At 40.5% G+C, this 13,150-nt stretch overlaps 2 protein-coding genes across 3 annotated transcripts in view; one reads left to right on the forward strand and one right to left on the reverse strand.

Annotated features, from left to right (window-relative positions):
* Window positions 1-335: 335 nt before the first annotated feature.
* On the reverse strand, window positions 336-11,941 carry HSPD1 (heat shock protein family D (Hsp60) member 1). Its single transcript, XM_036746750.1, has 12 exons — window positions 11,822-11,941; window positions 10,460-10,635; window positions 8,047-8,299; window positions 6,898-6,980; window positions 6,294-6,389; window positions 5,029-5,122; window positions 4,407-4,575; window positions 3,199-3,298; window positions 2,594-2,839; window positions 2,126-2,300; window positions 1,092-1,270; window positions 336-952 (listed from the first exon to the last, which is right to left on the reverse strand). The coding sequence occupies exons 1-12, from the start codon at window positions 11,931-11,933 to the stop codon at window positions 800-802; spliced, it is 1,836 nt and encodes a 611-aa protein (XP_036602645.1). The 5' UTR covers window positions 11,934-11,941; the 3' UTR covers window positions 336-799.
* Window positions 11,942-12,128: 187 nt separating this feature from the next.
* Window positions 12,129-13,150, forward strand: part of LOC118839292 (MOB-like protein phocein) — a 47,891-nt gene continuing 46,869 nt past the window's right edge. Inside the window, exon 1 of one of the 2 annotated variants that reach the window (XM_036746752.1) lies at window positions 12,129-12,479. In XM_036746752.1, the coding sequence (XP_036602647.1) occupies window positions 12,477-12,479 (3 nt within the window). In that variant the 5' untranslated portion in view covers window positions 12,129-12,476. The remainder of the gene's footprint in view (window positions 12,480-13,150) is intronic. The other variant, XM_036746753.1, reaches the window with a different exon arrangement.

Here is a 13,150-nt window from a genome sequence, read left to right on the forward strand (position 1 = left end):
GGCCATGCTGCAGAGAACCTTGAACCCGGTATTTATGGCTCACATAATGAGCTAACTATCCCCTAGTAACTAAAGGACCCAATGACAGAAGTAGAGGAATCATTATTTGAATCCCCAGGTTCTGACTCCAAATATAGGACTTGTTCTTCTGTACCACCTTGTACCATATCCAGTCTTGGGTAGTATGAAATTTCACCTTTTCCATTTGTATTTGGCATCGTTTAGATGAAACCAGTATTTCAGTCAAATTTTTAGACTTCAACATCTGGTCATTGGGTTTTTATTTTCTTATGGTTTAAGTTCCACCAGTACACAGAAATAAGATAATACAGTTATTAACTTTAAACAATTTTATTACACAAAGGTCATCACATAATTGGATAGTTCTCTACTTTGTACACAATTAATCTTCATCTGCACAGAAAGGCTGCTTCTGAACTTTCCTTCTAGTGATGGCAAACACTAAAATTCTGATTTAACAGAATAATAGTAAAAATGCCTCAGCTGGTTTAAGTTGAAAGCAGAACATTGGTACATGGATCTTGCACCCAGTATTAGGAATGTACAAATGTCTTTATTCAAAAAATACAAAATAAATTATCTTTATCATGGATAATGACAGCAGTAAACCATTACATATTTTGTCAACTGAAACCAGTAACTGATGGTTATAATGATTTTCTTGAACATCAGCCTTTACTTCAGTCCTCTCTCCAACTGACTTCTCTGAAGTTAGTGAAGAACACTGCCTTGAGTCTTGCTTGCATCACAGATCATGATAGAGCATTATTCTAGGAAATTAGAACATGCCGCCTCCCATGCCTCCGCCCATGCCACCCATCCCTCCCATGCCAGGTTCTTTCTCTTCTTTAGGAATTTCAGTAACAACCACCTCTGCTGTAGTTAGCAGAGAAGCTACACCAGCAGCATCCAACAACGCCGTTCTTACAACCTAAGGGGGGGAAAAATCAAATTATTAATTTTCCCTAACTAAATATTCTTAACACCAGCCAGGACAATCATTCTCTATACAGCTTTGAATTTACTCTATTTCTTGAGAAATATGGTAAAAATAAAGTTTAAATATTTACCTTAGTTGGGTCAATTATTCCTTTTTCAACCATATTCACAAAATTTCCAAGCATGGCATCATAACCTATCTCTGAGGAGCTTTGTATAATTTTCTCAACTATCAATGAGCCTTCAACACCCGCATTCTTAGCAATGGTCATTGCAGGGATTTTCAATGCCTTCTTAATTATTTCTATTCCTATAGAAGGAAAAAACATTTAGAAAGATCATCTATTGAGTTTAGTTCATGAGAGCAAATATCATTATAGCTAACATACAGCACTTATAAGTTTGCAAAGTACTTTAAGTATACTATTTCATTTTTTTTTTACTCCCAACAATCCTGAGATGTAAGTGCTATATTAATAATCATTTTACAGATAAAGAAACTCAAGCCAAGATTAAGTGACTTGCTTGGCTCACAATGCTAGTGTCTGAGGCTATTCAAAAGCAGGTATTGACTCAAGTCCTGTATTCTATTCACTATGCCACCTCTATATATATCCCATTATAATACAACAAAGTACACATCTGAAAATACAACTAGATCATACCTTTCCAAAACCCTCTCCCCCAAAACCAGTCACACACACTTCCTTTTTTTTGGACTAGAAGACCAGGAGAATGCCAATTAACAATATACCTAGATTTCAGCAAAGCACCTCAAAGTCTTTTGATATTTTTTATAAATGACCCAAGAGATGCTTAACATGCTAGCATGATAAATAGGATGCAACAAGATTTCAACATAGGTAGAGTATAATAAGTAGCTATTTTGGGTAAAGTTGCTGTAGCACAACTGAAGACAGGATAAAATTCCCCCCAAAATGAAATGGTGTCAGGAGACAGTGATGCCTATTCTGATGTAGGTTCCCTGTTTATGTATCATGTTGGATTAAATGACTTCTGAGGACCTTTCCAACCGTAAGACTATTAGAACCATAATCATGTAATGAATATTAGTCATCCCTAATCTGGACTTTTTCTGCCTTCTATTAACAGAAATAGCATATTAACACCAGTTCAAGTACAAATGTATAAGGATATTCTTTACCAATTTTTTGATCTTCATTAGCTGGAGATAATGTTTCTAAGGCAGGAATGCATCGAAGCAATGCACAACCACCTCCCAGAACTATGCCTTCTTCAACAGCAGCACGTGTTGCATTAAGTGCATCAGTAACCCGGTCTTTCTTTTCATTCACTTCTACATCACTTGTTCCACCAACCTAAAAGTACAAGAAAACTCAGTGTTAAACATTACCTTATTAAAAAGCACAAAGAAAAAAATCATAATATTTATGAAGTCAACTTCTTATATTTCTACTAAGATACTTCATTATCCAACTCTTGATTAACCTGTACTAAATGAGTCTTTAACCAATTTCCCGTTTAGACTTTTCCCTATGTTGCATAAATTGTCACAAACAATTTAACCTAACAGTGAAAGGAGACTTGCCATCAGAAACGAAACAGTCCAAACTACTTCCTTGGTTGAATAAGGTCATCACGTATGTCTTACCTTTATTACAGCTACCCCATCAGAAAGTTTGGCCAAACGTTCATTTAACTTTTCTTTTTCATAGTCACTAGTAGTAATCTCTAATTGTTCAATGATTTCTTGAACACGTTTTTCAACTTGGGATTTTTCACCCTTTCCTTTCAAAAGCATGGCATCATCTTTTGTCACAATGACTTCTCCAACTTTTCCAAAGTCATGAGCTTGAATATCCTCAAGATTCAGAGTCAATCCCTCTTCTCCAAACACCTGTAAAAGTTATGAAATATGCTGGATATTAAAGTAATAATTTCATTAAGCAGAACTTTTGTCTTATCACATCAAGCTCATTCGGAACATATTAATCTTTAACCTACAAAAGAACCCAGTGATGTTCCAAGTCCAGACTAAAAAGAATTTAATATTATGTAACTAGGCATCTCGCCACCAAGAAGCAGTCTGTCCCGATCTTTATCAAATTTAGGTCTTCAGACTCCAAGTCCAATTTAATTAAATACCATCATGTACGAGGCACTGCAGTAATCCAGTTGTGCTACTATATCACACTGCACATATTTTGTGGGTGCCTATATCCCTAGTTCTTATTGGTATGAAGCTACTTTACTTACTGTACCACCAGTAGCAATAGCCATGTCCTTCAGCTGGTTCTTCCTGTTGTCACCAAATCCTGGAGCTTTTACAGCAACAACCTGCAGCCCAACTTTTAGTCTACAAACACAGAAACATTACAAAACTTATTTTAGGACTACCAGTAAAGAAACTCAGTTTGCATTCTTCAGATAATTTCATTGCCTCTTTCTCTTCTCAATAATAAAGGCTGCTAGCCAAGAGGGAAGGCAGGGCAATTGGGGTTAAGTGACTTGCCCAAGGTCACACAGCTAGTAAGTGTGTAAAGTGTCTCAGGCCACATTTGAACTCAGGTCCTCCTGACTCCAGGGCCGGTGCCCTACTCACTATGCCATCTAGCGGCTCCCACAAGGTATTAAAAACAAAGCTATGAGGCCAGCAAATCCAGGAGATTCTTATCCTTGAAATCCTGAAGACCCAAGACCATTTTTAGGACCAGGATCATGCTGATCATGCTGACTATATGTGACATCAAGGTACATAATGTATTTGCCTGTTCCATCCGAATTAATTTTCTACATGTTTAGCATGTCCAAATTCTAGTCCAGAATGCGATGCTCAAAATGTTAACATAATATAGAATGAAAACCTTTTTTTTTGGTCTAAACCTCTAATTTCATAAAATTAGAGATCAATGAAGTTGTTTTTTTTCTTTTTTTTAAAAAGAGCTGCCCAAGGAACCAAGGTTAAATAACCTGTTGACTCCAAGGCTCTCTGCCCCCTATACTATCACAACTTTGTTAGTTAAAAAGCTCTTAATACAACATTTATTAACAAAAAGTGAGCAGTCACGAGTTTCAGTTTCCAGGTAACTTCTTAGAACACAGGCCCTCAAACACCAGTATTATTTCTACTATACTCAACTACCTTCCCACCCAAGTCTTCTTTTTCATGTTCTACATATAAAAATGTTAAAGCAATTTACAAAGAATATTTTATTAACCATTAAAATGGCTGCCTTGAAATTAATGGGGAAACATTTGGCAAGATCCCGAGTGAACCTCTAACTAGACACCACATAAAATCAGGCTTTCTTGCAGTTAAAGTTAATACCACTATTTCTGTGCCTATGCATTTTCAGTAGAAAAAAAGCATAAAAATTTGCAATAGGACTTAGGACTTTGGGCAGACCCAACCTGCAGTACAGCTGGGTTAATGGCTCTCTCAATTTGTAGAGTCTTCAAATTACCTGTTCAAAACCAGTGTACTTAGTGCTTCTCCATCGACATCTTCAGCAATTATGACTAAAGGCTTACGGTGGGCATTTGCAATTTCGAGTGCAGGTACAATAGATTGGACACTAGAGATCTTTTTTTCACTTAAGAGAACATAGGCATCTTGGAATTCACATTTCTGACCTACATAATGTAAAGAATATTAATGTAAGCAAAGCAACTTATTTTACTACTTATCTAATGTGACTATCTATTATCCCCATAAATTTGATATGTAATAAATTATGTTAAACAAGTTACAGTTTATGCTCTAACTCGGACAAATGCCCCTAGGAAGACTGCTAAATAATTTATTTTAGTCTGCTTGTAAAGAGAATTCACTTTTTAGCTCCTCGGTTTATCTCCTCCATTTATTCTGCCATTTTCTTGACCCTTTCCTCTTACTCCAATCCCATCTTTCCTCTAATTAAAATGACTTCGCCTGCTACTTAACAATTAGTATCTGCCCCCTTCCTCATTCCCCAAATGCAAAAATACTCCTCCAGAAATGTCACAGCCAATGTACAACATATGGCATAGTTCAGATTATACAGCCCATACACGCCTTTAAAATGTCGGTGATCACACGTTATTTACCTTTAGCTGTATTAATAAAATAAGGAGAGATATAGCCTCTGTCAAACTTCATGCCTTCAATAATTTCCAATTCATCATTCAATGTTTTTCCATCCTGAAACGATGAGAACATCAAGTATGAATATAGTGGAAAACAAACATACAAAAATTAGGAGAGTAAACAAAATTGGGGGAAAAAATCTAAACAACATAAAAATTAAAAATCAGAAGATGTAAGGAAGGAGGGAAAAGGGAAGGTGATAGAAGGAAAAGGGGAGGTGAGAAATAGAAGGGGATGAAAGAAAAAGGGAGGATAGGGAAAAAGAAGGGAGAGAAAAGACAGAGATAGGGAAGAAACAATGGACTTAATATACAAAAAAAATACACCCATTACAACTAGTGGTAGAGCAGTAGATTAGTACAGTTTTTTTGGTTATCAATTTACAACCACCCCCCCCATAATACAGTTATGCCCTTCAATCCAAGGATTCTAACAGGGTTATAGCTTCAGAACATTCTTAAAAGGTGAAACACAACAGTACAAAAAATATTCCTAGGTAGCATTGTCTGAGATTTTGAACCATTATGACACAATATAATTTTACCACAAGAATGCATGAATACAAACGCAGAATTCAGAAGCTAACACACACAAAAAAGATAGAAAATAGGTTGTTTCTGGTCATTACACATTTTTAAAATATATAAATTTATATCCATAATTTTAGAATTCTTATTTCCTTTTGATGACTAAATTTAGAATAAGTTATCCACTTGATGTACCATTTTTCAAAGCATTCACAAAGTGCTCCTTTTAACAAGCCTAACTGGAACAGAATTCTTAAGAGGCATGTTTTTGATACTCAAAAGGAGTTATTGGGATGACAAAAAATGACAACTTTTTCCTCTTACCAGAACAACTGTATTAAAGTCAGTCTGAACCATCTGTTACCTTGCATGCCATTGGTCACAAAGGAGACTAAATGTGTAGCTCTTTCAGTACACAGCCATCACCATTACTCAGACACTCAAAAATATGCGCATGTGTCACTGAGGGTGAGCTAAGATAAATCTTGGAATATGATGGCTAACATTATTTGCACTACTGTAAACTAAAGACTACTTTCCAAATAACTTTGTCTTGGCAGCATTAGGCTATCAAACAAGTATTTATTAAGTACCTACTATGTGTTAGGGACACTACTGAATCAAACTAATCAACCATCTATTCAATGTGTTGAGAATTTTAATTTTGACCCAACCCAATAAAGACTCTCATAACTTGCCTTTACTGTGATGACACCTTTTCGCCCAACCTTTTTCATTGCATCAGATATTATGTTGCCAATGTCTCTGTCTCCATTTGCAGAAATTGTAGCAACCTAAAATGAATCAAGTAAGAATTTCAAATGCAAAGTTTTATTGTCAGCAATCAATCCACAATTGGCCCTGACAACATCATTCCTGTTTTTATACCACCTACCATTAAAATACAAAAACCAACAGAAAAATCATAAATGTATTGTCACTATGAAATGAATCACTAAGGCAAAGTTATCTGGAGACTTATTCCCTAAACTAAACCCTACAGTACAATGTGCCTCCATTTACTTAAAATTAATTTTTTTTCTTTGCCATTAGAGAGGCTAATTTATTACTTCAGTCAAAATAACCCTAAATACCAAAATCAACCTCAAGTTAAATGTGAATCTATCACATCGCCCTGAATTAGAAATACACGAAAATGGGAGTATAATAAAATTTCAAAGTATAGTTTACAGTGAGTGTTCTTAGCTTGACCAACATAAAGTAAAACGATAGCAACTTATTTTTGCTTTCACTTTTAATAGATTATAGTTGACCACAAGCCAGCTAACTAAGAATGCCTACCTGAGCAATTTCTTCAGGGGTTGTGACAGGTTTAGACTGCTTCTTAAGCTCAGTAATGACAGCATCAACAGCCAACATCACACCTGAATCCAGAGTAATAGTTTGTTATCATAATATTTATTTTGAGCCAACAACTAGTTTCATGAAGCTGGTAAGAATTAAAGTCTTTAAGAAGTCTACATGTTGCTTCTGTGCTAGTCTTAAGGCACCAAGGGAACTTTCAACAAGATATGTAATAAAGGACTCAGTGGATGAGTGTTTAAAGTATATAAACAATTCTCAAACTTTAATATGAATGATTGATCCAAGTACCTAAGAAATGAAAATAAAACCCAGAAACTTCATCTTGTATCCAGCAAACCAGAAAAAAATGACAAAAAATAATAGTCACAATGGTGGAGGGATTATGGAAAAACAGGCACAGCAATATACTTTTGGTGGCTACATGAATTGGTTCAACCATTTGAAATTATACAAAGTAACTAAAATGTCTATAGCCTTTAATGCAGAGACCCCAGGATTTAGGTATATGCCCCAAAGAGTTCAAAGTCAAAAAAAAAAAAAAGTCACATAGAAAATAAGTTGTAGCCAATAGGTGTTTTAAAATTTGAGTAGAGGGGCAGCTAGGTGGCGCAGTGAGTAGAGCCCCAGCCCTGGAGTCAGGAGGCCCTGAGTTCAAATCTGACCTCAGACACTTGACACACTTATTAGCTGTGTGACCTTGGGCAAGTCACTTAATCCCAATTGCCTTGCCCCCTCCAAAAACAACAACAAAAAAACCTGAGTAGAAGTTTTACAATTGCTTTAATACTTATGCATTGACAAAAGTGATTAAAAAAAAATCATTCTACAAAGAAGACTGACAAAAATCCTAAGTCACACTGACCAATTATCACCAATATTGGCAGCTTTGCTTTCCTTTTTAAGCTTGCTTCCCTACTTATTTCAAGGACTGTCAATTCAAAAGTTACCAATTATTACATCTATTTTTATTACTTTAGCCCTGATGTAATATAGCCAGAGTTAAAAATCAAAACAGAATTGCAGATAAAATAAAAATGAACATTCAAGTGAATTAGCCAATGGTTATTTTCCTAAAAAGACAACTCATTAATATTTAAATTGTGCAACAATTATATGAAGTCTTACCTCTCCTGATCTCCACTGGATTTGCTCCTTTGCTAATCTTCTCAAAGCCTTCCTTAGCAATGGATCGTGCAAGGACCGTGGCTGTGGTAGTGCCATCCCCAGCCTCTTCATTTGTGTTATTGGCAACATCCTGAACTAACCTGGCACCAATGTTTTTATATTTGTCCTTCAAGTCAATTGCTTTTGCAACAGTCACACCATCTTTTGTCACCTTGGGACTTCCCCAACTCTGTTCAATGATCACAGTTCTTCCCTACAAACACAAGAATATTGAATGAGACAATCATGCGCATTCCCTCCAACAGTAGGTCCAAACAGAAACAGAAATATCTTATGTGAACTATAAAGAGCAGTATCACAAGGGAAAGATGTCAAAGTAGATCCACTTGGAAACACTCCAAGGTACTGGATACTCCACCAGAAAGTCTATTATCATACTGCCTCACTAATAATTCAATCCCAAATCATTGTTCCCAAGGACAGATTTGGCAAAGCTTCAACATATAATCAAACTGACCTTTCCTCTGAAGCTTCACAAGGGCACAAATCTTGGACAGTACCACTAGGTGGTATCAAGTGTGTATTTAGTAATTATTAGGTGTCTATCCAAACCATTCACATTTTATCCCTTTGAAATATAAATAGATCATATCAATCCTAACTATTAGCCTAAAGGAAAGAAAACAATCCCTTACTTTCTATCCTTAAAACTGGGGGAGTAGTAAGTGCCCCAGGATTTATCTGAGATCTGAGCTCAAATCTTAGCTCTTTAGGAGATTTCTTTGTCCAATCAAGTGAACTAGATGGCCTCAAAGGTTCCTTCTAGGTCTAAAACTATGAACCCAGATCATCCGTCTAGTTCAATATTCTCATTTTAAAGGAGAAGAAACTCAGCTCCAGAAATATCAAGGGACTGTCTGAAATGTGAATGTAATAGAACATTAATCCACAGTTAAAAACAGAGTTCAAAGAAGCAGAAGATTCCTGAACTGATGCAAATTAAGAGCTATTTTAACTTTGCCACTTACGGCCAATACCATCAGGATCAAACTTAAATAAAAAGAAATAACTAGCATACTTAGAAACCTACAAATGAATATTATCTACGTTGTATTTTTGTTTATTTTATTAACTATTTCCCAATTACATTTTAATCTGGTTTGAACCACACTGGAGTTTTGCAGGCTCCCGGTTTGGCTCCTCTGGCCTATGTATTTGGAATCACTTGGGAATGTCACTTCACTTTTCTATGCTTCAGTTTCTTCATCTGTTAAACAAGGGGTTTGGAATTCAGGGCTTCTTAAAACTTTTTCCACTTTTGACCCCTTCAATCCTTCTTAAACTGTGAGTCTCAACCCACAGTTTAATAAGTGCTGGACTAGATGACTTTTAAGGTCCCTTCCAGCTATCTCAGTGTTATATATCACCCATGCCTAAGTGAGAGTCTTTGCATGACTGAGAGAACATTGGTCTTTCATGATCTGTTTAATGTAGAGGAATCATAAGAGTATATTCTTTATTGCATTTAACTAACACCAGAACTGAACTCTTCTATGAATAGCTACCATGTCCAAGGGCTTTTGTATGGTAGAACACTGATGGAAATGATCTGCAAAAGAAGTGAAAAATGCTATGATGCCATGCCCCTCTTCCCCATGAATGGGAGATAATCTCACTTATGATTATATGGACCTCTAGACACTAGTACTAAATTCAATTTCCAAATTTTAGTTGGGACATATTAAACAATAAAATCAAAGTCTCCCCCCAAGATAACAACTCTACCTACTTGAGTAACTGCTTATGATTACAATTATCTTTTAAAAATTGTGATTTCCTGTAAACTAAAAACAATTTCCCTAAGTATTTTGCCTATAACCTGTCCTTCCTCTCACCCAACTCTGTATCTCCTGAAGCCAGCACCACACACTCAAAATTATATCAAGGTTAACAAAAGGCTAAAAAAATACAAAGAAGCAAAACAGTTTTCTTTAAATGATAGAGCCTGCAAACAAATGTCTATTAAACTTCTCCCCCTCACTCCCTAACCCTGAGAATTCAGGCTGTTAGGATTTGAGCCAAAGTTTAAACAGTAGGCAGGCAAACAGGTTAGTTTTTCCTGGAGTTATAAATTGCCTCTCTATATGTTACGAGGTAATGCAAATGACTCCTATCCAGTTTAATAAAATGATGAAAATAAGAAAACTAAGAATCAAGAGGAAGCCACCTAATTAAATCGGCTGAGGGAGCTTTGGGCCTTACTGATTTAACTCAGGAAAATGTGCTTACTTGAAATTACCCACTTAACATAAAACCTTACTCACAGCTCCTTAGACAATACAAAAATTTTTATAATTCTTATTCAATCCAAGACAGTTTTAAGGGGTGGAAGGGTGGGAAAGGAGACTGATACCTTTGGCCCCATAGTAACAGCAACCGCATCAGCTAAAAGATCTACACCTTGAAGCATTAAGGCTCGGGCATCTGCTCCAAATTTGACGTCTTTAGCATAACCACATGTCAGTTGGGGGGCCAGTGCCCTAGACACTGGCCTTATCTGACGAAAGACTGTAGACAGCCGGAGCATTTCTGGAAAAAAATGAAACCATTAAATCAGTTCGAATGCTCTAGATTCCCTGTGGCTCGACCGTGACACTTGTTGAATATGAAGCGGTAGGCACTCACTGCACAAGAGCCTCCCCATCTTCTGAAAGCATTTCTCTACTACTGCCACTAGTACCAGTGAGAACCCGACTGACTACTGCTACATCTAAAGGCACACACTAGCCTTGGCCCCTGACAGGGCCCTCAGCTCCCAGGCACCACGCAGACCCACCCACTTAAGCTGCACTCCTCTTTCGGCCTCCAGGTAAAATCCAGAGTTAATCTTTCATGTCTGCACTAGCTGGTAAAGCGCTTCCAACAGGCTTCAAGAATGAATTAAAGGTGAGAGGAACACAAGAGAAGACTCCAGGTGAAGACAATGATATTTAATGCCATGGACAGGGGTCAGAGGGAAAATCCCTGACACAGCTAAACGCCCAAGGAGAGGAAAGGTCTCCTGGTATCAGAACTGCTGAAACAGTATCAGTGTGAGATACATTTGAGACAACGGGAGCAAGGGGCCCGCCAGCTCCCCACGCCCGGCCATGTCTTTCCATCAGGACACATGGTACAAGGTCAAGAATCCCATCGTTCCTCCCCCTGCTGTCGGAAGTGCAGAGCTGCACGGACTCCTGCTGCCGACTACCCCCTTTTGCCCCCGGACAATCAAGGACCCCCCCCCCCCCGCCCCCGCCAGAATCGTTCCTCTGCAGATCCGACCGTGGCCCGTGCCCCACTCCCACCCCATGACCCCGGGGCGAAAGCCCCGGTGCCCCTCGGAAGGAAAAAAAAAATGTCTAGAAGCACCGCCGGGCCTAGCCCCGCAACGCGCCAGCCTGCAGCCTGATGCTTGGAGTAGAGGAGAGCCGCAGGCTCCCCCAGCCTCCACCGACCCGACCCCACCCCGGCCCTCCTCCTCCCCGGCCAGGGTCGTGCCTCCCCGACGGCCGCCGCCATTTTCCGCAGCCAGATCCAGGCCCTCCCGCTCGCTGAAGCAGCGCCCCCCAGCTTGGAGGGAAGAGCATTTAAAGAGAGGCCCGGGGAGGCCGGCGCGTGCAGGGAAGGGCTCTCTTCCGCCATCCACGCGCTAGACTCGCCAGCGAGGAAACAAGGAACCAGGACGGGCAGGCCAGGGATGGGAAAGGGAAGCGCGAGGGAGACCCCAGTATACCTGCAGGGGCAGGCGGACAAACGCACGGTGCAGATCGGCAGCAACGAGTGATACACGTATGGGGCGCACACGGCAAAGAGTACCAGGCCCCGCCCCCCCTACTGCACCACATGTGCGGATGGCGCCTCCACCCCCTACCAACCGCCCCCTATGGGCCCCGCAATCTGCATGAGCCATACCCGGGCTCCGCCCCTCCCTACACTCGTGGGCCAGGCTAGGGAGGAGCTAGAGAGGCAGGGAATGTTTTAGGCTCGTTCCTGGGACCCCCATTTTTCCAGAACTTTCTGGAACGCGCCACTATAGCTGTGGGTCAAGGGTGAATTTGCGTCATTTCCTGGGGGCGCGAAGGGATTTATTTTACCGAGTCCCGCCGTGTAGAAAAGCCCAGAAAGATCTTCTCCTGTTTCCCCTTCCCGTGGGTGGGTCTGAGTAGCGGCCTGAAGGACGAATAGCAGTTCGCGTAGAGGCCTTTCCCTCCCCCCTCCCCCCCAAGGCAGCAAAGGTTTGGACAAGATAGGGGGTGGGGGCACGCCTGCGCGGCAGCTAGTCTTCCTCTTACGACGTTCACGTGTTTCACGGAGGGGGCTGCGAGTCTACCGGCGCCAGGGGAGGGACGGAGGGAACGGACTGAGCTTGAGGAACAGCTACGGAAGCTATGGTGAGTGCGGCCCTAGCGGCCTCCTTGAAATGCGGGAGCCACGGCCCTCACCGAGGCCTTTCGTCCTCCTTTCCCGGGGCCGGGCCCCCAGGGCAGGTTGGCAGCCTGGCCGGCCGACTGGTCGTTAACAGATATTTGAACCATTAGTAGCCAGGTCCTTTTACCGATGCAATCACTGTCATAATAATAACGATGCTAGATGTCCTGGGAAGTCTTAGTGCATCTTTAAGCCGCGGAAGCTGTAAACTGCACCAAGACATTTGGGAGGGTTATGACAGTAATTAGTACATGTTTATCGCCCCAAGCTTTGCAAAGGGCTGTGTTTAGATTCTCTCTATTTTCAGCCTCAACAACCCTGGGAGATCGATCCCCTGGTTTTACAGGTGAGGAAACTGAGGCAGAGAGAAAAATAAAGTGTTTTAGGAAAATAACTGGGTTTGGGGAGCCCCCAGCTCAGGGGTCACGTGCAGCCCAACCCCCATTTCCTTCCCGCCTCGCGGAAGGGGGGGGTCGACTTTCTACGCTCTGTGAATCTGGTGGCCCCGGCTCAGCACACGTGCCCGGGCCGCTGGAGGTGGGCGGTGCTGGTTCTGGCCGGAGGCTGCAGCCAAGTGCAAGCCCGCGGCGCCCTTGTCCGGCGGGGGCGGGGCGGGATGGGGTGCAGATTGTAC

Source organism: Trichosurus vulpecula, chromosome 2, assembly GCF_011100635.1.
Source record: "Trichosurus vulpecula isolate mTriVul1 chromosome 2, mTriVul1.pri, whole genome shotgun sequence".
Lineage (NCBI taxonomy): Eukaryota > Metazoa > Chordata > Mammalia > Diprotodontia > Phalangeridae > Trichosurus > Trichosurus vulpecula.